This window comes from Lithobates pipiens, unplaced genomic scaffold (genome assembly GCF_037356315.1).
Source record: "Lithobates pipiens isolate NorthernLeopardFrog02 unplaced genomic scaffold, aLitPip1_a1.2 Scaffold_22, whole genome shotgun sequence".
NCBI classification, from domain to species: Eukaryota; Metazoa; Chordata; class Amphibia; order Anura; family Ranidae; genus Lithobates; species Lithobates pipiens.
Window position 1 is genome coordinate 116,944,328 of NW_027507784.1, and position 25,132 is coordinate 116,969,459.

At 42.0% G+C, this 25,132-nt stretch overlaps 1 protein-coding gene across 2 annotated transcripts in view; it reads left to right on the forward strand.

Moving 5' to 3' along the window:
• Positions 1-25,132, forward strand: part of ITPRID2 (ITPR interacting domain containing 2) — a 166,071-nt gene that overhangs the window by 43,398 nt on the left and 97,541 nt on the right. For both annotated transcript variants that reach the window (XM_077448124.1, XM_077448125.1), the window contains exons 3-6: positions 6,419-6,474; positions 10,645-10,701; positions 17,176-17,218; positions 17,329-17,427. In XM_077448124.1, coding sequence (XP_077304250.1) covers positions 6,419-6,474; positions 10,645-10,701; positions 17,176-17,218; positions 17,329-17,427 — 255 coding nt within the window. The remainder of the gene's footprint in view (positions 1-6,418; positions 6,475-10,644; positions 10,702-17,175; positions 17,219-17,328; positions 17,428-25,132) is intronic.

The following is a 25,132-nucleotide window of genomic DNA, read 5'->3' on the forward strand; positions in this document are numbered from 1 at the left end:
TGCGTTGACCCAATAGAGTTTTATTTGTTTATTGGTTATACAGTCACTTGTGTGCTCTTTGATTCCTGTACATAGCGACTGTTTAATATACATAGAGGTCTGGCACGCAAAGCTAGTTTGTCTATGATCAGTTGTTGGATCATGTGATTTTTTTTTTTCACTTTTTTTTTCACTCTATGGAAGCAAGTTGGCTTAAAAACCAGTGTAAGGCGCAAAAGAAAACATCATGCTATATAACAGGCACCTTCATCACACTACATTGCTTTTCTTCTAGTGAGCCCCATAAGCCCCACTTATGAGCCCCAAAACAAGGCAGAGATTTGACCCCAAAGTCTGAACCAGAAGATCTGGTTTTCTCCTACTATGTAGTGCAGTGGTGGGTACATTTTAATGTACCACATTTTCCTTTTGGCAAGTAAAACCAATAATATGCATGTATTTACCCCATCATTGGCTGTTTCCCTCATTTATGTTAAAAATGAGGTGGCTGGTAGGCTGTCAAATCACTGCTTGAAAACGAAGCGAGTTGAGTTATCGGGGGAGCATGACTTTAGTGTTTCTACTGTAAAATCTGAGGATGAAAGCCGCACAGCGCCTGCGGCTATAGATGTCAGACAGGTAGAAATACTTGAATGTCCATAGCTTGGACACACACGTACTGACCTGTTGATAGTGTCATGTACTGTATGTATGTTAGCTTTGACCATCATTAGGACTTTAATCTGGTCTTGTTTCTGGTCTGTTAAAAGTCACACATTGCAAATACGGTATGTAGTCTACCCTAATTGAGCCAGAGCTTTTCACGCAAGTGGAAGGAGAATTTTCAAATATTTATACAGTGCTGTTAATATGAAATTCCAGTTTTGTCAAGGGGGAAAAAATAACTGTGTACATTTTGAGGATTCCAGGACACTTTTCTTTAGAATCTTGTCTTTCTCTACTCATGAAAAAAATGTCCGGTGGTCGCCTTCCTAAAACGGAGTACTATTAAGAAGTGCATTTTATTATTCTCTATCTTAGCTATCTGTTCAAATAAAAGTAGCAGGATCCACATCATTTTAGAAATGTATTTGTTCTTTTCCAGTGCCTCTCCAAAGCAAAAGTCACTCTTTTTGGAGGGCTGCCTGTAACTTGATAAAATAGAGCAGAGATAGGGAACTACTACCCAAGAAGATCAGAGCTACCTGGGTGTGGAAAGGCAGTCCCACAGCTGCAATAGCAATCATATGAAAAGATGGTCTGCAACTCCTTGCTTGCTCTTTAAAATCTTCAAAATGTTTTTGATTCTCCATAAAAAGACACAGGAACAGCCAGCAAATGTAAACGCGTTTCAGCCTTTTGGACCTTCAAGGTAGTGAGCAAGGCCCACAAGGCTGGAATACATGTACAATTGCTGTCTGTTTCTGTGTCTTTTTATGGAAAATCAAAACATTTTGAAGATTTTAAAGAGCAAGCAAGGAGTTGCAGACCATCTTTTCTCAGGCCTGTAACTTGACTTCTCTTTGCTGAGTGCCAGGCAAGAAATAACATAAGCATAACATTCAGATTTTTGGGGCTTGTTTTAGCAAGAGTGCACAAAATGATCCAGGTTGCCACTTTGCAATGAGGCAGTACCTGCAATGTTAAGTGGGTTGGTATTTGCAGATTGAAATGGTAAGGTAACTTTACAAAATGGCTTTAGTAGAAATTGTTGTATCATCAGGTAAGGTTGGTCTTTAAAGTCTTTCACCCACCTAATTCAGGAAGAACATAAAGCTGTCTGTAGATGGTGTGATTTTTCTGGTTGTAGAACAGAAAATAGAGGGGGGGGGGGGGTTGGCTTGGTGGGGTGCAGCGAGGCAAGGAGAACATGTGGGTAGATTTATAAAACTGATGTAGTCAGAATCGAGGTAGCCGATCGGCTTCAAACTTTAGCTTGTTCAGTTAAGCTTTGGCAATAAAACCTGGAAGCTGATTGGTTTCTATGTAGTGTTGCACTTAATTTTGCACTCTCCCGTTTTTAGTAAAATTCCCAACATGTGATTTATTGCTAGCAGCTGTAGCCTCTGGCAATAATCGCATGAAAAACCTGACATGATGGTTGTATCAAATTTGATTGATCAACTTTGATACAATCAGCCTGCCCATACATGATTCAAATCTCGGCTGGTCCATACTGAATTGGCTGAGATTCCAACCATCTATGACCGGCTTAAAGGAGTTGTAAAGTCTCATGGATTCTATGCATTAAGGTGAAAAACCTTCTGTGTTTGCAGCTGCCCCCCAGAGCCCCCCTTTTTCTTACCTTAACTCGATTGTTCCATCGACGAGCACGAGTCCAGCAGCTCTAGCTTCAATGGATAGATTGATTGCAGTGGGAGCCATTGGTTCCTGCTGCTGCCAGTCAAATCCAGTGACTGTCAATGGAGTGCCCCCATGGATAGCAGCTCTCTGTGGGGGGCAGCCAATGTCAGCTCTCCGCTCTCCTCTATGGGGGATCGGATGAACACGGACCGTCTGTCCATGTTCATCTGATCCGCTCTGCAGACAAATAGAAAAATAGGATTTTCCACTGTCTGCAGAATCGGACCATTGCGGAGATGGGCAATATCGGGTGTCAGCGGATGTTCATCTGCAGACACCCGCTATCCCATAGGGATGCATGTATGTCCGTATTTCATCCGCAAACGGATGTATGAAATATTGACCTACGTTCCGCATGTGTTAAAGGGGCCTTACAATCACTTTAACCACTTGCCGACCGCCGCACGCCGATGTACGTCGGCAGAATGGCACGGGCAGGCATAAGGGCTTACATGTACGTCCTTGCCTGCCCGCCGGTCGGGGGCCCGATTGGGCCCCCGCCCGGTGCCTGCGGCGGTCGGTATTCGTTCGGGAGCGATCCCGGACGAGGGGACGGCCATTCATTCATGGCCACCCCCTCTCGATCGCTCCCGGCGAATGAAAATGTCCGGTGACATCACTTCCTCTCCTGTAATGTAAACACAGGAGAGGAAGTGATGTATTCTCTCCTCCGTGTCGGTAGTTTTCGTTCCGGCACCGAGGAGAGAGGTTCGGTGAGTTGCACCAACACACCCCACATACAGTAGAACATGCCAGGCACACTCACACCCCCCCTTTACCCCCGATCACCCCCCAATTACCCCTGCCCCCCCAGTCACAGTGACACCAATTGCTTTTTTTTTTTTTTGCATTGGTGTCATTTGTGACTGTAGTAACTGTTAGGGCAGTTAGAGTTAGCCCCCTTTAGTTCTAATGTACCCCCCTAACCCCCCCAATAAAGGTTTAACCCCGTGATCACCCCCCGTCGCCAGTGTCACTAAGGCTGGGTTCACATTGCAGCGGTTTATGAGAACGAATGTGATTCGCACCGCACTGCAGTGCAAATCACATCCGATCTCTGTGCGATTCGAGTTCAGCCATACAGATAGTATGGCTGAATTCGTGTCGCACCCGCCGCACCCGCCGCAAATTCGCACGGGACCCTTTTTTTGGCCCGCAGCAGAATCGGATCGCATGGGTGTTCACACCATGCGATCCGAGTTTGCAGATCGCACTGCGATATGCGAACTGATCTGGGGGTGTCATTAACATTTCACTGACACTCCCAGCAGTTCGCATAGGGCAGTGTGAACTGCCGCCGGGAGGCATGCGATGCGGGAACCCGCCGCGGATTCATGGCGTTCCCGCATCGCTCCAGTGTGAACCCAGCCTAATAAGCGATAGTTTTTCTGATCGCTGTATTAGTGTCACAGGTGACGCTTGTTAGGCAGGTAGGTATTTAGGTTCGCCGCAGCTTTTTATAGCGCCAGGGACCCCCATATACTACCGCATAAAGCCCCCTGATTGCCCCCTAGTTAATCCTTTCACCAGTGATCACCATATAACTGTTACAGGTGACGCTGGTTGGTTAGTTATTTTTTTATAGTTTCAGGGCACCCGCCATTTATTACCTAATAAAGGTTTAACCCCCTGATCACCCGGCGGGTGTCATTTGTGACTGTAATAACTGTTAGGGCAGTTAGGGTTAGCCCCCTTTAGTTCTAAGGTACCCCCCTAAACCCCCCAATAAAGGTTTAACCCCGTGATCACCCCCCGTCGCCAGTGTCACTAAGGCTGGGTTCACATTGCAGCGGTTTATGAGAACGGATGTGATTCGCACCGCACTGCAGTGCAAATCACATCCGATCTCTGTGCGATTCGAGTTCAGCCATACAGATAGTATGGCTGAATTCGTGTCGCACCCGCCGCACCTGCCGCAAACTCGCACGGGACCCTTTTTTTGGTCCGCAGCAGAATCGGATCGCATGGGTGTTCACACCATGCGATCCGAGTTTGCAGATCGCACTGCGATATGCGAACTGATCTGGGGGTGTCATTAACATTTCACTGACACTCCCAGCAGTTCGCATAGGGCAGTGTGAACTGCCGCCGGGAGGCATGCGATGCGGGAACCCGCCGCGCATTCGTGGCGTTCCCACATCGCTCCAGTGTGAACCCAGCCTAATAAGCGATCGTTTTTCTGATCAATGTATTAGTGTCACAGGTGACGCTTGTTAGGCAGGTAGGTATTTAGGTTCGCCGCAGCTTTTCATAGCGCCAGGGACCCCCATATACTACCGCATAAAGCCCCCTGATTGCCCCCTAGTTAACCCTTTCACCAGTGATCACCATATAACTGTTACAGGTGACGCTGGTTGGTTAGTTATTTTTTTATAGTTTCAGGGCACCCGCCATTTATTACCTAGTCTCACTAGTGTACCCCTAAATTTAGGGGTGTCTACTTTCCAAAATGGGGTCATTTGGGGGGGGGGGTTTGTGCCATCTTGGCATTTTATGGCCTTCAAAACTGTAACGCCCTTAGAAAGCCTGAAGGCGGTGCTTGGTTTTCGGGGCCCCGTACGCGGCTAGGCTCCCAAAAAGTCCCACATATGTGGTATTCCCGTACTCAGGAGAAGCAGCAGAATTTATTTTGGGGTGTCATTTCACATATGCCCATGGCATGCGTGAGCAATATATCATTTAGTGACAACTTTGTGAAAAAAAAAAAAAAAAGTTTGTAATTTTCCCGCAACTTGTGGCAAAATATAAAATATTCCATGGACTCAACATGCCTCTCAGCAAATAGCTTGGGGTGTCTACTTTCTAAAATGGGGTCATTTGTGGGGGTTTTGTGCCATCTTGGCATTTTATGGCCTTCAAAACTGTAATAGGTAGTGAGGAGTGAAGTCAAATATTTACGCCCTTAGAAAACCTGAAGGCGGTTCTTGGCTTTCGGGGCCCCGTACGCGGCTAGGCTCCCAAAAAATCCCACATATGTGGTATCCCCGTACTCAGGAGAAGCAGCAGAATTTATTTTGGGGTGTCATTTCACATATTCCCATAGCATGTGTGAGCAATATATCATTTAGTGACAACTTTGTGTAAAAAAAAAAAAAAAAAAAAATTTTTTTTTTGTCATTATTCAATCGCTTGAGGCAAAAAAATAAAATATTCAATGGGCTCAACATGCCACTTATCAATTTCCTTAGGGTGTCTACTTTCCAAAATGGGGTCATTTGGGGGGGTTTTGTACTGCCCTGCCATTTTAGCACCTCAAGAAATGAGATAGGCAGTCGTAAACTAAAAGCTGCGTAAATTCCAGAAAACGTACCTTAGTTTGTAGATGTGACAACTTTTGCGCAAACCAATAAATATACAATTATTGACTTTTTTTTTTACCAAAGACATGTGGCTGAATACATTTTGGCCTAAATGTATGACTAAAATTGAGTTTATTGGATTTTTCTAATAACAAAAAGTAGAAAATATCATTTTTTTTCAAAATTTGCGGTCTTTTTACGTTTATATCGCAAAAAATAAAAATCAAATACCATCAAAAGAAAGCTCTATTTGTGGGAAGAAAAGGACGCAAATTTTGTTTGGGTACAACATTGCATGACCGCGCAATTACCAGTTAAAGCAGCGCAGTGCCAAATTGTAAAAAGACCTCTGGTCATTTACCAGCAAAATGGTCCGGTCTGAAGGTGGTTAAGGTGTGACCTACATAAAAAAGATGCTTTCTTTTTGGTAGCTGATATTGTGGAAGCCTGGATTCCAACGCAGTTGGTGCCATTTCTCTTTTAACTATCATGCCAATTAAGAGAGCTAAGAGAAACCGATCAGGAATCCCATCAGGGTTTGTGTTGCATACAATGTGTGTACGTGTGTAGAGAATGCTGTTTTGTTTTTTTCTTCTTCTCCTTTTTCAGTCTTTCCCAATTTGCAGTTTCTACAGAAATGTTTGGCCCCCACCCTTTGTATCTTTTACTTAGTATGAGTAACAGAGGAAGGATGTGAAACCATTTTTTTTCTTCACTACTAAATTGAGCAAACTTTTGTGTTTTTTACTTTTCTTTATTTTATTTTTTATTTTCAGAACGCCTCTGGGAGCGTCCCTGGATGAACAGACTAATCCAGCAGGCTTTCCGAAGGGTAAGTGACAGTTCTATGTATTGCCTGATATGTTTGCTGACAGGGCAGTTAATAGAAGCTGTTTGTACAGTGTGTTACACAGAAGGGGATGTGTCTCTGGATTACATTAGAACAGGTGCCGATTTTCCCATACCTGAAACACAGCTGATAGTCTAGAACAGGAATCTCCAAACTACGGCCCTCAAGCTGTTGTGGAACTACACATCCCATGAGGCATTGTAAAAATCTAACATTCACAGACAAGGCTAGGCATGATGGGAAATGTAGTTCCTGAACGACTGGAAGGCCATAGTTTGGAGATCCATGGTCTAGAATGTTAGGATAAAACAGTTGATAAATAGAAGTTGTGTACAGTATTTCTAATAAAAATAAAGTACGCTTTCATGGTAGTGAACTGAAAGTTAGGGCTTATGCACATTTTACGGAGGTTCTTGCTGGCAGCCAGATCCAATGTAAAATCTTCTCTGTACACGGTATGCATAGGATGTGTGTGCTAATCTTTACATCCATACAGAGTACAGCACAAAGAGGATGCAGATGGCCTTTTGGCGCCTGTCGCTCTTTGTTGTGAAGGCGCTTTCTTTCAATTTTGAATAGAATGAGCTAGGGTTAATACTTCTGTTGTGGTTTTTATTGGTTTTGCTCTTCAGTGGGTAGATTCCCTTTACTTCCTGTCTGCCTAAGATCCTGTGTGACAGGGAGGATTGTCGCTTGCTTCATGAACGGTCGGAGACAGAACACATTAAAGCAAAAACGGTGTAGTTAGTTTATGTACCAAGTTGGATACCACTATACAGGTACCAATGTGAAACCATATAAAGCAGGAACAGGATTTACTAATGTACAAACTAAATGCATGAAAACAGTACATATACAGAGTGTGGAAATTGGCACAAAAACAAGCATTAAAGTGTAAGTTCACCTTTTAAAATTAAAAGGTGAACTAACATCACAAGCCCTTCACTTAACTTTCACTCCCCTCACAGGAAAGATCTGAGCGATTGTGATTTGATAAAAGGGGTCATGGCCATTCAGAATCACTCTGATTCATCCCTGAAGAAGGCCATGGCTTTCAAATCCCCAAACCCCTGCTTGAGCTCTGTGGGCAGTGAAAGTGAATCGTCCATGGAGTTAAGTGCAGCGGGCGCTGGGGGGTAGTTAGGATGTACAGTTAGTTCATCTTCTAATTTTTTTGTTAAAAGTGAGCTTACACTTTAAAGTTTCAAACCACTGATGTAAAATAACACATTATTAGTGAGAGGGCAACAATCAATGGATTTCCAACCTAGTGTACAATCCATGTCACAGGAATGAATGGAGGGTGTTTTAGGCACAATGTTAGTTAAACGGGGTCTCTGTGCTGCTCAAAATTGACTTGTTGCTGTAAACTGGCAGTACTGATCATGCAAATACGCTGGACCAATATTATAAACTATATTATTATTATTCTCATCTATGGCAGTGGTCTCCAAACTGTGGCCCGGGGGCCGGATGTGACCCTTTGCTTGTTTTTATCTGACCCTTGGGACACTATTTTATCCACTGACACCAATGAAGAGGCACTTTTCCTTCCAGTGACACCAATAATGGGACACAATGCTTCTCACGGACACCAAAGATAAGGCGTTGTTTACTCCCACTGATGCCAGAATATTTTGTACTCCTGATAGCCATAGTTTGGCCCCCCTAAAGTCTGCAGGACAGTTAGCTGGCCCTTTGTTTAGAAATTTTGGAGACCCCGGATCTACGGTAATCCCCCATTCCCTGCCCCCCACCCTCCACCAGCCAAATCAAAATGTTTTCAAGTGCCCCCAGCTCTAATGATCTTTTATTGGGACTACGACAAAATTAGTTTAACCTCCCCGGCGGTATGATTCAGTCTGGAATTAGGTGCTGAAAGCGGTACAGTTATTTTGCATGGAAATCTGGCGTTTTATTTTGTAGTCCTGTAATTCTTAGGAATAACGCTCTTAAATCTCTTCAAACCAGAGTCTAGCAGACATCCCGGGTATGATAAAGTTTATAATATAATAAAGAATAATAAAAATTATTCAATAATGTAATCAAATCCTAAAACACTGAAAAAGGGACACTTTTAGATTGCTATGGACAATCTCCAAATTCCAGGCAGAAAAAACTGTATTTATAATATAAAAGTGCATGCAGGGCACTGCACAGACCACTAGGGACAAAGGGGGTGTGTAATTTTTTAATACAGCACTGTAATCTGTAAGATTACAGTGCTGTGTGTGTTTCTTGTCTTTTTACTTTTTTGAATTTGCCGCCGTTCTCCGCTCCTGTGCGCCATAACGTCGCAGGGAACGGAGCTCGGCTGCATTTGTCACTGTGAATCGAGCGGAGGACAGCTCGCTCACACAGCGCGGGGGACATCGCTGGATCCAGGGGACAAGGTAAATAAGTCTCACTGTGTCCTCCCCTGCATCCAGCGATGCGATCCCGAGTCTGGCTCGGGGTTACCGTTCCTGCTAGAAAATTCCCAACCCGAGCCAGACTCGGGATTACCGCTAGGGAGGTTAATCTAATCTTGGATTTATATAATTCTGGTCTAAAGTTGGTTTAATCACTTCCATACCGGGCCTATTCTGGCACTCCTCTCCTACATGTAAAAATAATTTGTTGCTAGAAAATTACTCAGAACCCCCAAACATTATCTGTTTTTTTTTTTTAGCCGAGACCCTAGGGAATAAAATAAAGGTGATTGCAACTTTTTATGTCGCAACAATTTTTCAAATGCTTTTTTTTTTTCTTTGGAAAAGCAGTTTTATGAATTTAATAATAACAAAACAGTTAAGTTAGCCTAATTTTTTTGTATAATGCGAAAGATGATGTTACCCCGTGTAAATAGATACCTAACATGTCATGCTTTCAAATTGCGCACACTTGTGGAATGGTGCCAAACTTTGCTACTTAAAAATCTCCATAGGCGACATGTTAATGTTTTTTACAGGATACAAGTTTAATGTTAGATGCGGTCTTGAGCAATAATTGTTGCGCTTGCTCTAACACTCGCGGCGATACCTCACGTGTGATTTGACTGCCGTTTACCACGTGGGGCACAACTTGCGTGTAATGCATTCGCTTCTGTGTGCCGGGATGGGGGTGTTTTTTAAAAATTTATTTTACTTTACATTTTTTATTTTTACACTTTTTTCTCTTTAAAAAAATAAAAATAAAAAAAAAGCTTTGTTCATTTTTATTCCTATTACAAGGAATGTAAACATCCCTTATAATAGGAATAGTGTGTGACAGGTCCTCTTTATGGAGAGATCTGGGATCTTCTCCAGGGTGGAAGGACCGAGATCAAAAAAAAAAAAAAAAAAGCGATCTTTCTTTCCTCATTGTTTACTTTCGTCGGACGTGACATCATAACGTCGCGCCCGGGCCTGCGAAGGTCATAGATGACCAGAAATCTCTATGATGAATGTCCGACGGCAGTGGATTCCTTCTCCGGCTCGCCGATGGCACGGGTGAGCCAGTAGAATCACCAGAGGGAGGGGGGGGGGGGGGGGGATGATACCTGTAAGAACGATCAAGTGGCTGAACTGCCGCTATAATTGTTCTTACGGTGCACAGAATTACCGGCTGTAGATGATACCTGAATGATACCTGGTCCCCACTCAAAGTCCAGGATGTCATATGATGTCCTTGGGCTGGAAGTGGTTAAACAATTCTAAAATGTTTCTAGAGGATTGATTTCATCAAATAAAGGATTTTGTTTAAAAACGGAAGTCATTCTTGGAATGTACATATCTCTATGCCTGTACAATAGGAAAAAAGTGTCTTTAAAAAGTCATTCATGTATTGCTGAAAATGGAAATGAGAGATTTCTGCATGTTTGCAGAATATGTATATAAATACTCTGAACCCGCCACACCTGATTTATTTTCCTCACGATGCGTAGAAGGAGCGTGGTACAAAGTAATTCAGAGAATGGTAATGATTTCTCTTTTTATTTTTCTTGTTGGATCTTTGCAGTGCGGAAGTGAAACATGTTGCATGAACAGCCAGTTTTTTTTTTTCTTGTCTTGTTTGAACTGTGCTTAGTTCAGCTGAACACTGACCTTCAGTACGTTGCAGGCATCTGATACAGTAACAAGGAAAACATGTGGCAGTTCTGACTGAAAATTCATGTTGCATTTTTCTCCCCAGGAATGATTTTAAAGAATGGCAACAGTTTTGAAGATGACTTATCTCTGGGAGCTGAAGGTGAGTAGACTTTTCCCTCTGTAGTCTAGCCAGCAGGAGAACAGTCTGTACAGCACTGTAGACGAATCCAGTACTGGTCTACAAGCGTTTCCGGCTCGGTCTAGTACTGGGACAGACAACATTTTATGATGTTTTTTGTAAGCAGTCCAACATTTTGCATGTCATTTGGAATAATTGGTTAGTGTGTGGGTTAGGTGAGTGCAACAAAGTGCAGCAAAACAGCAGCAGCTGTTAGTGTTCACCCTGCTGGGACAGGTACCCAATTCCTGCACATGACCCTCACAAAAATGGTGTTTGGAAGGAGCGTTGGTATTTTTTGATCTTTATGTAGGAAAAGCCTGAAAAACAGACATTTTGTTGTAATCTGAACGGGAACACCGGGTCTGTACTCCTGTAAATGCACACATAGTTAATGACCATGTTTTTTTTTAATGTTTTGCAGCAAAGGTTTCCAAGCTGCCAACAAGCTTGATACTTAATTACTGCATAAAACAAAATCTTTTCTGGAGGGCAAAGCTTGTCTGCAAATGCTAGAGTAAAGGCGCGAGGTAGTACAATTACTTAGTCACATACAGCCCACTGGAACAGGTAATGGGTTTAATTAACCTTTTAAATGGTATAAGAGCTTCCTGTACAGACTTGTCGGCTGTGTTCATTGTCAGAGTATGTAACGTGTGTTCCCATGCTCTGCTTTGTATTTCTCAGTCACCCTGTGGATAGGCTTAGTGGGGGGGAAAAACCTTTGGATTAAAGGCAAATCATGTGGCTCTGTTACTGTAGTCCTGGACCAAAATAAGCTTTCACTTGTTTTATTGCTTCCAAATACACTTCATTTAATGTACCTTGGGTGCAAGTCTGCAAACCCTTAGCCTCCGTGCACACTGGCTTAAAAATCGCTGCTTCTACAGGAGTTTTGTATTTTGCCTGTAGAAGCAGCTCAATGTTATCCTATGTGTCCATGCACATTAGCATGATTACAGGCATATTTTAATCTCAACGTTTAGAGGCAGGAAAAAAAAACATTCTGGTTTGTGTTTCTGATTGGAGCTTTCTCGCAGAAAAGAATGCTAAACTCGTCTAGACTATGTACAAAGAAAACACCCTGTATGAACTGGCAGTGTGCATGGAGCCAGTCATCAAAAAAAGAAGCCTTTTCAGGTTCCATTGCCTTGCTAGAAACTAGAAGTTTCTGAATCCTGTAAGTGGAGGTCCTGGTCTAAAGGGGGTTTCCAGGAACTTGTTATCCAGTGTGTTTGCTTGCAGTCAAGCTTGTACTTGCATGGATTCTGGATAGCACTTCAGGTGAAGTTAAATGAGCAGTTTGTCCCTTTCTCACAAAAGCATTGTAAGAAATCTTCATAGTTGGTCTTGCCCATTTATAGTTTGGAGATGAGGAAAGACTCTTCACGTAAAGGGATTTTGTTTCCAAATGTCATAGCTTGTGGCACTTTTGGATGAATTCCCCCTTCTACCCAGACTACTTTGATAGTAGTCATTGTGAGAATATGCTCTAGGTATGGGGACCTACAGGATACTAAATGAGTTCACGTGCATATTATTGTGTATGTGAGATTTGGAGTCTTTGGCTCTGTTCATGTTTACAGTTTTTAGATATCCTTTTATAATCATAGCAATTTTATATTTTTTGAATACCGGGTTTGATTGCTTTATATGTAAAATCATCATGTGATCAAAAAGAAATCTAGATTATGATAATGTTATTACAATGTACTGTATGTGGCCAACTCTAGTCTTATTCACCTCTATGGTACTTTGGGGGAAAAAAAAACCATGTATTGCAGGTTTGGAAGCTCAAATCCCATTTTTCACCAATAAACATAATTCCTCAGGAGTTGTTTCATAAGGTTGTAGCGTTGTTACAACCAGGTTATAGGGGTCATTCTTCTAGAAAAGAATGCTGATTGGTGGTTATGGGATAGATACTACATGTTGTACCTTGCTCTTTAGCTTATCTATTATCAGAGTCCTTCAAATCATTCAAAACACATTAGGCTGATGTGCTGAAGAAGTAGGGCATGTTCACTTTGCAAAGTGAATTTTCTTTTTGCAAGGGCATTTTCACGTTGCTTGGTGAATGAACTCAAGCTGTGCTGATTTCAGTCATCCAATCGTACAAGCAAAATTCCCTGTGTGATTTTATTTATTTTTTCTCTAATTTTTCTTGCATGGTATTGGGTATTCTTTTCAAAGTGAATTTTCGCTATATTTACTAAGCCAAGTGAAAATTGCCTTGCAAAGAGATAATTCACTTTTGCAGATGTAAATGCAAACATGCTCTATTATTTTAGCTCGACTCCTTTATCACCTCCTTTGTGTTTATGGGGAACTTGTCACAAGAGGAATATATGGGCTGCTATTGCATGCCTGTTATGCTTTTATACACTTCTCATTTCAGTGATCTGGAACAAATATATGGTAGTTCTGGTCTCTAGCTGCTTACTTCTCATGGGAATAGTGACTTGACATGCATGAAAACCAGACGTATAGTATTTTTGTGAGGTCAGCAATGACAGCCTATATGTTTCTGTAGTGTTAATTTTCTTTTAGATTACATCAGCTTGCCTATTTAAAACCTACTGTGTAGTATAGTTCCATATTACTGACCTACAGATATCTGTGTGCCCGGACAGTCAGACTTGCATGATATGTAGATGTTTCCTTCCAATTATGCTTGAAGGGAGTCTGTCCTAAAATTGGGGCTGTTATAACTAACCTTTCTTTTTGGAATGCAAGTTGCCTGGCTGTCATACAGACCCAGTGACTTCAATACTTTAATTCATAACCAGTAAGCAGATCCGGAATTCTGCGTTCACTTGCTACATGCTTGTTCTTTAATTTGAATTTCCGTAAGCCAGAGTCCGATATAATGAAGAAGCTCAGCGACTGCAACCTGCAACAGGTTTCATTTAGAGCCATGTATTGCTTGTGTATAATGTCAGGCTGCTTTTAAACTTGCTGTAATTTTGGAAAGAAAAAATAAAAATACTTGGCATGCGTGTAATGCTGAATGTCGAACAGTGCAAGTTGTGGCAAGCTTGGACATAAAGTAATAACTGTAAGGAAGACTTTTTCTTAAAGACCCTTGGCTTGTAGCAATGGCCGATTCCTCTTGGAGACTGTTTGGTTTGTGTATTAGCACAAGAACCAGATCTGTCAATTTGTTCCTTTGTGTCAGGATTAACTTCCTAGCAACCTGACGGCTGTCGCACCATTTACGTTGTTCAGAGTTATGTGAAAAAGTTTTGTTTCTGTGGTCACGATTCTAAGAGTAGTGTTTGGTTTCTTGTTTGGAGGCTGATAGGAATACAAATAGTGACTTTATGTGGTGTTAAACTTCATGGCTTCTTATGGAAGATAGCAGATTAGTATTCTCGGTAGAAGTCTAGCCCTTAGAAAGTGTTTTTTGTATTATGGAGAAAAAAAAGAATAGCAATGCAATACTGTTCCCGAAGTGTCCGCTTCACTTTGTAAAGCACCATGAAAAGTTTTGGTGCCCTGTAAACAAATTGAAATTCACATACTGTGGGGGCAGTAGGGACATGAAGATGAAAATGCACATGAAGTTAAACCTTTTGCACCATGCAAACGATTCTGACACGACATGAGCTTCCTAGTTACCGGCAGTTTGATATCTGAATAGAAATGACTAGATCCCAGCCAAGTGCTAGCTTGTTGGCCTGCACTGGGAAAACGTTTACCTGATGTGCCATTGTTCCCTTCTTATAGTAAAAGGAAAAGCCGAGCATTCATTCGACAGAGGTCGCTTGCCACACACTGTCCAATAGATGTGCATTTGAGCATAACCGATATCTTAGCTTTGTTCATGGGAACCATTAAAAAAACCTTTGTTTTCTCGGATATCTCTCCTTCAAACCATAAGGCCAGTACAAAAATTGGAAGTAAAATTTAGTCCAACAAATGATTTGCCGATTTTTGGATCGTTATATGGTGCTTTCGCTGATTCCGATTTTTCGTCCGACAAAAGCTGAATGTGCAGACTATATAACATTTCTGTTGTACGTGAACTCAACGCCCGATTTTCATTTAATTTGTATGGTTTTCATACGAAAAAAAATCGTAAGAGCGAGACTATGCATGCTCGAACAAAAGAATACATACAAAACTAGTCAACACATTACATCACTTCTGAAGTTGTATTCTGCCGTATGAGAATTTTTGTATGGTGAGTAACCGCTTCACTTTCAACATGAGACTAGCATGCAACAAAAAACGTACGAGCATTCACATGAAAATCTGATCGTGTGTAAAAGGCTTTAGTGCGCTGCCAGCTTGAAACAAGCATACACCCAGTGCCAATTAGACTTTTTAGCAATTAAAATCGCAATAAAGATATGTTTATCAAATTGGCATGTTATTACCATGTCTGTATTATTCCACAGTTAGCTTCCCTTCTTATGCCAAGATGTACATAGGCCAGCTTGGCGTGTTCTACAAATGCCCTTTAATTTTTGTGGGCTTTGCCTGTTTGGCCATTGTTGGGTCTAACTTTAAAGTGGAACTAAACCCTCCTATCCTTTTCGGTCAAGACCCTGCCATCTTGGTCTGTTTGATCAGTAGCTGCCATGGTGCTACACATGGGATCAGCCCAGGAGCCGCCGCTATACTAACTATGCCATGTTAGTATAGCGATCTCAGACACTGAGTTATTGTGTTTTTTCAGGGTGATGGCCCCTACCTCAGAACACACTGGTCAGCACTCTCAGCCATTGGCTGAGAGCCCAGATCGAATGCTGATTGGCAGACCTTTTCGGTCATGCCCCTTTGACAGAAGCCAGCCTGCCTGTTCTACACACGGGCCAAATGTTGTCCAATTTATATTAAACCAGCCGATGCTGCCCGAAATTCGGCCTGTGTGTACGCCCCTTTTTATTGTATTTTATGTTTGGTCCAAGACGATTTCTCTTCTTTCAATGTGGTCCAGGAAGGTCAAAAGGTTTGACACCCCGAGTCATGACACCAGCCTTCTGATAGCTTGACAGTTGGGTTGAGAACAAAAGAAAGTGACCGTTATCATTTTACAGCATGTCTTGACTGTCTGGATGTTAAATCAATGGGATTAGTTCCACTTTACTTGTAGAATGTCTGTTCTAACACTAGGATGATGGAAGCAGAGTATCCTATAGCAGTTCACTTATACATTGAAGCACACCAGGAATTCTAATAAACGCCAGAGTGTCAGATTCCAAGAATAAGTCTGCTTATCTTCTGGAAGGGTCATACCGCCTAACTAATGCTGTGTACACACGACCGGACTTTTCGACGGACTTCCGTCGAATCGAAATTGTCTACACATAATCACACCAAAGTCCGACGGATTAGACTGTGATGGCGTACGACCGCACTATAATAAGGAAGTTCATAGCCAGTAGCCAATAGCTGCCTTAGTGTTGGTTTTCATCCATCGGGCTAGCTTACAGACGAACTGATTTTTTGACCGGACTCAAGTCCGTTGGAAAGATTTGAAACCTGTTCTAAATCTAAAGTCGGTCTTATTTTTCAAAAGCAAAGGTCCAATGAAGCCCACACACGGTCGAATTGTCTGACGGATTCGTTCTGTCGGACCTTTACTGTCAAAGTCCGGCCGTGTGTACACTGCATACGATTTCAGTTATGAGTAGACATTGATAGGTTTAATTACCCAATGGCATGTAGTATCTGTTTCTTTCTCCTGCAGTATCCATTTTTCCGGCAAACCAATTCACATCTTTTGCTTTAACTAGTGTCAACTCTTCTTATGATGGTCTCCTTATTAATGGTCTCAGATGCAAATCATAGCATAGAGTTCTTACAAAAAACATTCAAGAGCGATAGAAAGCCAGTGAGTGATTCATTCTGACATCGATTTAAAAAGAGAAAAAAAAAGGGGGGTTTGATTGACATTGGTGCATTCATCCACATATTATGAAAAGTATTATAACTAATTCAGTATGGTTTTATAGTTGATCTTGGCATTCCTTACTCCCACTTTGTTTCACACACCTTCCTATAAGAAAGTTGCAAAATGATTTTTGAGCTCTTTGAAAAACGTCCATATGTGGTTTTGAAATGATCAAGATTAAGATTTGCAGGGCCACACGTGTATTGACACGTAGGAGTTATCAGCTGTCTAAGAGTAGATTAGTGCATTCATGCTACATATTATCCTGTAAAAGGAATCTGATATTTGTGAAATCAATTACAGGATTTATTTTTTGAAACAAAAGCTAGCTTTTGTGGATTTGAGTCTTGTCCTGTGAATGAGGCAGCTGCTGTTTAATTGTTACAGGTCTGTAAAAGACTTTTCTAAATGGCATGTACCTACAGATCTGACAGGCTGGGCACTTTAGAAAGTATTCTGTGATCTGAACCCTTGCCAGTTAAAAATGAAATTGCATGTATCTATAGTAACCAAGAAGTATGACTAATTTCTCTTCTCTCTCCATTGTTTTATAGCAAATCATCTCCATGAAAGAAACTTGCCAATGGAGCACCCATTGTAAGTAGCACATTATGTGGTATACGCCAGCCCTCCCCTATTCTTGATCGACTTGCTGATAAATCATTGGCGATAATTGTGCATGCTTATAATAACTTTTCTTTTTAAAGCACTGGAATGCTGGCTAAAGACCGTAGACTTCAGTTTCATCAGAAAGGGAGAAGCATGAACTCTACAGGTTCTGGGAAAAGCAGTGCAACTGTATCCAGGTATTTTTGCTTTTTTTCTTTATATTTTTGAATGATATTGTCACCCAGATATGGGGGGTGAGGGAGTTGCATTTTAATTTTTTACTATTGCATGGGTGCTCAACCTGTGGCCCTGCAGCGGTTGCACAACTACAAGTTCCTGGAGGCGTTGCAGAGGCATGATGGGATTTGTAGTTCTGCAGCAGCCTGGAGGGCAACAGGTGGAGCACCAATGGGCTATGGTATCCAATGCATGTGGACTGCTTATGTCTCCACCTACTTGTTTCCTGCCATAACTAAAACCATCTCACTGAGGATAGATGGGAGCTTTTTATGTCTGCAGTGCATTTTTAATTCAAAATTCTAGAATTTACACTCCTCACTGTAAAGAGTAACTTTTGTTTAGAAAACAAAAAAAAAAACTATCCCCCCTATGGGTGCAATGTACATTGCAAGAATTTTAACAATTGTTGCAGATTCCTACCTGTTGTTGTTCTAAAGAAAAAGCGGTTTGTTTTTCTGTGTCTGGGGCTGACTCTATAGTGATCAGCTGCAGGGTTCTATTGAGGAAACTGACTGGGTCTGAATCCCTTTTTAAATGTGATTAATTCTTTGGAAGTATCTCACCAAAACTGTTTGTTGCAGAGGATGCCCAAAATCTGATTTGTATCTTCGTGCAGACTTCTGGGAAAATTAGTGAGCCAATCATACTAGCAGGAAATTACATTTCTAGTGGTGTTCCATATACCATCTGTGTACAAAACTCCTCCCAGGTGGCCATATTGCATTGCATTTTACAGAGAATTACAACCCTGCAGATTGAAAAGGAAAGGTCATTTTTAACTGCTTACGGAGTGCCCCACGTACATATACTGCGGCAGGGCAGCCCTTAAGCGCAAAATCATGTAACTGTATGTGATTCCTCTCTTCGGCTCTGGGGCACGCACACGCCGCTGGAGCCCAACTCCTGCTGTAATTCAACACAGCGGGAGCCAATCAGTGGGTCTGGCAGTCGCAGTGTTCCCTCGGGACCCGCCGATCGTTTACAGGAGAGGCAGAATGGTGATCTGCCTATGTAAACAAGGCAGACTGCCATTCTGTGAAGGAGGAAGATGGTGATCTTGTGTTTCTGCTAAGCAGAAACATGGATCTCTGTTTTCCTCCAGTGACAGAATATCCCCCACAGTTGGAAAGCATTCTCTAGGAGCACACTTAACCCTTTGATGAATCCTGATGTTAACCCCTTCCCTGCCAGCGTCATTTATACAGTGACAGTGCATATTTTTTTTTTTTTTAAAGCACTGGTCACTATATTGATGTCAATGGTCCCCAAAAAGTGTCACTTGGTGTCAGATGCATTGTTGCAGTTTGTAGATGGTATAACTTTTGCACAAACCAATCAATATATGCTTATTGGGATTTTTTTTTTTTTAACCAAAAAAACATGTAGCAGAATACAAATTGCCCTAAATTATTGAAGAAATCAAATTTTTTTTTTTTTACTTTTTTTTTTATTGGATGTGTTTTATAGAAGAAAGTAAAAAATATTTTGTGTTTGTTTGTTTATTTTTAAATTGTCAGCATTTTTTTTGTGCAAAAAATGTAAGCCGCAGAGGTGATCAAACACTACCAAAAGAAAGCTCTATTTCTGGGGAAAAAAAGGACATGGATTTTATTTTGGTACAGCCTCGCATGACCGCGCAATTGTCAGTTAAAGCAACGCATTGCCGTATCACAAAAATTGGCCTGGTCAGGGAGGGGGTAGAAACTTCCGGAGCAAAAGTGGTTAATAAATTGTCTAACAATATGGCTTGTGTCACAATTGTATATGCTATACTTATTTATTTATTTTCTCATGAAAGAAAAGTGGAGTTGCTCTTTAACCACTTCAGCCCTGGAAGATTTGGCTGCTGAATGACCAGGCCATTTCTTGTGGTTTGGCACGGTATTGTTTTAACTGACATTTGCGAAGTCGTGCCACACTGCACCCAAACAAACTTGACTTCCTTTTGTTTTTTTCACACAAATAGAGCTTTCTTTTGGTGGTATCTGATCACCTCTGTGTTTATTTTTTTTATTTTTTGCGCTATAAACAAAAAAAGCGACTTTTGAAAAATACACATTCTTTTGTACTTTTTGCTATAATGGCCCCATTTTATTTATTTATTTTAAGCACATTTTTTCTTAGATTTAGGCTGGGTTCACATTGCAGCGGTTACGAGAACCGGATGTGATTCGCACTGCACTGCAGTGCAAATCACATCCGATCTCTGTGCGATGCGAGTTCAGCCATACAGATAGTATGGCTGAATTCGCATCACACAGGACTCTTTTTTTGGTCCGCAGCAGAATCGGATCGCATGGGTGTTCACACCATGCGTTCCGATTCCTGTCCGAGTTTGCAGATCGCACTGCGATATGCGAACTGATCTAGGGGTGTCATTAACGTTTCACTGACACTCCCAGCAGTTCGCATAGGGCAGTGTGAACTGCCGCCGGGAGGTATGTGATGCGGGAACCCGCCGCGGATTCGCAGCGTTCCTGCATCGCTGCAATGTGAACCCAGCCTAAATTGGGTACAACCGGCATGCCAAATTATTTATGCAATTATTACAAGTGGTTATAGCCGCTAGGCCATGATCATTGTGTGATCTCCTGGCAGGGATGGTTTCCTGTGCCTAACATGCCGGGGGAACACAATAGCCCTGCAGGAGGGACATCCCAATCAGCACTGACTGTTGATGGGGTAATCAAGCGATTTCCCCCCCCCCCTCCCCTTCAGCCCGTGGTGGATGGAAAGAAAATCACATCTATGCCCAGCCTAAGTGCTCACTTGTTATATATAAATGACAGCTCAAGAACAAACACAATTTAAGAACTCGCTAGATCTGCACTGTATACTGCTAAACTGGTCACGTGCCATAACTGCAGCGCAATTTAAAGTGGTTGTAACCCTAAAAAACTGATCTTGTTCCTTTTTAAAGCATGAACAGCACAGTGCTTGTGCTATGTAATTTGTCTTTCTATCAATTAAAATACCTGGTTGATGCGGCCTTCTCTGTAAACTGACTATGTTTATCATGGCTGCTGATCTGACTCCCGTGGTCAGTTTACGTTCCTCAATCATCCTGCTGCCTCTCCTCTCTCCCCCTTCCTCCATGCCTAGCACCTAGTTTCTGCTGATCTGCTACCCTCCCCTCCTTCTGCTAAAATAACTGTTATAGTCCTAGCATTCCCCATGTTTCATTAAGGTATGTGCCCCAGTGTATGTTCTATACATTTTTTTTTTCCACTTTATACCTTATTTCAGAGTGCTGCTCAGCTCTCATTTGACCGCCTGCTGCTCTCCTTCCCTCCTCCCATCTGACATCAGTGAGGGATTCTCATCCCCTCTTGCTGTAGTTGTCAGATCGGGGAAGGAAAGCGTTGTACAGTTACATGAGCACGCCGCTCATATAGACTGTACACTGGGGCACATAACTTAATGGAACATAAGGGATTCTAGGAAGATAACAAAGTGGCTTTACAGCCACTTTAATGTTTTACCTAAAAACATTTTTCCAGTTTGTCTATTTATGAAACTGTGAACAGCAGTGATCACAAGGATTGCCGCTGGTCTTCGCTTATAAACAGTTATGAAATGGCGCTGATCTCCGTGCACAGAGAAGCTTTGATTGACTGACACCGAACGGCCAGTTTATGAAGCTGCGATCACTTCACTGGCGATTTGTGTCAGAATTCACACTCCCCGATTCACCAGCTGAGAGGTGGTGAATAGGGGAGAGAAGAGCGAATCCGGGGGGAACTGAGGAGGAAGATTAACTTTCATTCTTCCTTGATCAGACCACCCAAGACAGTAGCCTGTGTGTGTGTGTGTGTGTATATATGTGTGTGTATATATATATATATATATATATATATATATATATATATATATATATATATATATATATATATATATATATATATATATATATATATATATATATATATATATATATATATATATGTGTGTGTGTGTGTGTATATATATATATATATATATATATATATATATATATATATATATATATATATTATAATATAATATAATTATTATATTGGGACTATTTATTTTTTTAACATGAGGTGGGCTGTCTGTGTACTGAGCGTTGATCATTTATCACTGCTTAATAAACGGACATCTAAGTGTTTCTGTGCATTTCTGGTACTGTAATCTCAAGTCTCATGAGATTCCAGTATTAGGGGGCATTCTCCACTTTTGTAGATCGCTCCACTTCACAAAAGGGGAAGCGATCTACACCACTTCATAAACGGGTACTCAGAGGAGGAGGGATCTCCTCTGTGAATGCGGGAGAATGGAGCAATGGATATTTTCCACTGCATCTGTGTCTCTGCCGGCGAATCCCCCCATCTTTCCTATTGACCATTGTCACTGGAACTAAAGGGGGGGGATCTAAAATTCTGACATTTCTGTTGACTACTTCTCGTGTTTCGAAACAGGAGGTGAAGGAAAAAAAGCAAATATCATCACGGGGAACAGAAAAAAAAAAAACTAAAAATGAAAAAAAAAAATGATTGACTTTGGTTTTTTACATTGTTACAAAAAAAAATGCCCATTGCATTTGGGTGTCTATAGAAAAATAAATGTAACACTTTTCTCCTATTGCAAAACAAAAGATAGCTAAATGTTAATTGGATATACTGAGTAATTGCAGCAGCTCTTCTTCATCTTAAAAGTACATCTTCTTTTTCCATTAGATCAGACTTCAAAGAAAACAACTCTTAGTAAATATTGTACTTTGTTATCTTCAGAAAGCAAGGACACATAGTCCTTCCATTTCATTCCCAGCGTTTATAGCGCCCAAAATATAACTGTTATTTTCTTACATTGGAAGCTAGTACATTGTTTCCTGTTTTATATTTTTACACTCCTGTACTGTTTGCCAGTACAGCCTTCTTTTGCAGGAAGTGTTGGTAGTTAGAGGCGGCTACTCCCATATAACAATGGCCGTTTTGTCACGTTTTCTCAGATGTTCTTATTTCCGATCACAAGACTGTTTACTGGCACTTCTTATTGGTGCTGATGCTGCTGTGTTTATTTTTCTCTGAGTCTTTTCAATGTTGACAATCTATCGTTTCTCGGTCAACGGACCACAACATTAATTAGCATGTTTGTATGGTGAGTGACGTTCCATAGATATGTGCTACCACTGGGTTGGTTGAGCTAGTAAAGGTTTTTATTTCAAGTTTGTTATCACCTCTCTGGCCGGAGGATAGAACCAGATCACGTGGCAGGGAAAACATGAGCACGTGATACTTCCAGAGGTGTTTGAATGCCAAATACTGTCTGATGGCGGCTGGAGGGGAGGTAAGACATGAGAGGCAAGTCTACTGTGCAGTCTTTTGCAGGGTACTAGCATTATTTTTATAATTTTACAGATCTAACTTGGTCCCCTTTATGAAGACATCAAGTAACATTTTGTGCGTTTCCAAATGACTACCATTTTGGGGGCGTCTTTTCCTCCTGGCATACTTTTATGTAAGAACTGTTCTGTCCCTTGAACGTTTTATGATATATTGATGTCGGTAATCCTCCTAATGCTGACTACACATTAGACCATTTTTTGTACAATTTTCCAATAGATTTACCCAAACCATATGATATGAGGTCAAACCTAAGCACTTTCAAATTGTATGCAATCAGGCAGACTCTTGCACTACATGGTTGAAGGTAAATTTTAAGGAAATAGAACAAGAAAATTGTGTAATGTATGGCTAGCTTTAGGCTGACTTTACACTAAGCAGTCTGATTGTACAATCCCCTTTAGATTTACCAAAACATACCGTATATACTCGAGTATAGGCCGACCCGAGTATAAGCCGAGGCCCCCAATTTACCCCCAAAAAACTGGGAAACCTATTGACTCGTGTATAAGCCGAGGGTGAGATATGCCTGTCCATCCCTGTGTGTGTGTCCATCCATCCATCCATCCATCCATCCCTGTGTGTGTGTCCATCCATCCCTGTGTGTGTGTGTGTGTCCATCCATCCATCCATCCCTGTGTGTGTGTCCATCCATCCATCCATCCCTGTGTGTGTGTGTGTCCATCCATCCATCCATCCCTGTGTGTGTGTCCATCCATCCATCCATCCATCCCTGTGTGTGTGTGTGTGTGTGTGTGTGTGTGTGTGGCCTTGTGTGTCCAGCCTACCTGTGTCCCGAGCCTCCGTCCGGTCCCGAGACTCCGTCCGGTCCCGTCCCGTCCCGAGCCGAGCCTCCGTCCGGTCCCGTCCCGAGCCTCCGTCCGGTCCCGTCCCGTCCCGAGACTCCGTCCGGTCCCGTCCCGTCCCGAGCCGAGCCTCCGTCCGGTCCCGTCCCAGGATCACCGCTCTTCGTCGGCGCCCATTCCCCTGTTCAAATGCCGCGCCTCCCTGTCTGTGATAGGCGGAACACAATTTCCCAGCAGTCTGTGTTCCGCCTATCACGGCCATCCTTTCATCCTCGTCCGTAGTCCGAGGATGAGACGATGTCCGTGATAGGCGGAACACAGGCTGCTGGGAAATTCAGTGTTCCGCCTATCACAGGCGAAGGCGGAGCCGGAGGCGCGGCTTTTGAATTATAGAATGGCCGCTGTCTGTCTGCTCGACACGCTGATCGAGCAGGCAGACAGCGATAACTCGAGTATAAGCCGAGGGGGGCACTTTCAGCCTCAAAAAAGAGGCTGGAAATCTCGGCTTATACTCGAGTATATACGGTAATAGTGTAATATGGGGACAAAACGAAACCATTTTTTTCAAACCGTTTCCAATGAGGCAGGTAAACGACATAGTTGATGGAAGAGCTAAAGGAGATTGTACAATCATATTGTATAGTGCACGGCCAGTGTCACTAAACCCAGGACCCTGCATTCACTATATCTGGTCTCCTGCAGTGCACAGAACATGGAAATGCAATCATTTTAGTAAATATAAACTGTTAAATACCTTCTCTCATCAGCAGTATATAGCAGTCGTAATATTATTTCTATCAGTGTCCAGCAGAGCACTGGTTAAAGTTTGTAGGAGGAGCTTTAATTATACTCTGTCTTATGAGACTGTAGGAGCCCTGATCCTCTGTCTGGACAGTGTTGATTGGCTCTGTGCTGATCACATGCACTCTCCTACCAAAAAAAAAACACCTCTCTGGCAGTACACATCAAACTTAGCATGTGTAGATTGCCTCCAAGGCTCTGTACTGTCAGGAGATGGATTGGGGACTGTGGAAGAAGGGGAGGATCAGAGAAGTCGGGCTCAAACAGCCTTTTTACAAAATGTGCAGGATTAACCCCTTAGGTTCCACAGTGAGTATAACAAGCATCCTTTACTGCATATACAGACTGATTTTATTGTTGTGGGTTTAGTAACATTTTAAGGCTGATTTGTAAGATGGGCTGTTTTAATGATGATCAGTTTAGAGCATTTTTATTTTTTCAAAATTTTTGTAGACTGTGCTTTTTTGGTCCTGTAACAAAGAAAAATCATCATTTTGTCTGGCCATGTGATAGGGACATTGATGCTTACAGTCAGAGAGGCAGAACTGGTGCATTCTGTGAATCTGTGATATCACATGTAACAAATGGGATAGCCCTGAATTGTACTTAATGGAAACCTGCGCTGAGTGGAAGTTGATATTGCAGTCCACCATTCCTGTTTCAGGTCAGTTTTGTAGTCATTCAATTTAGAT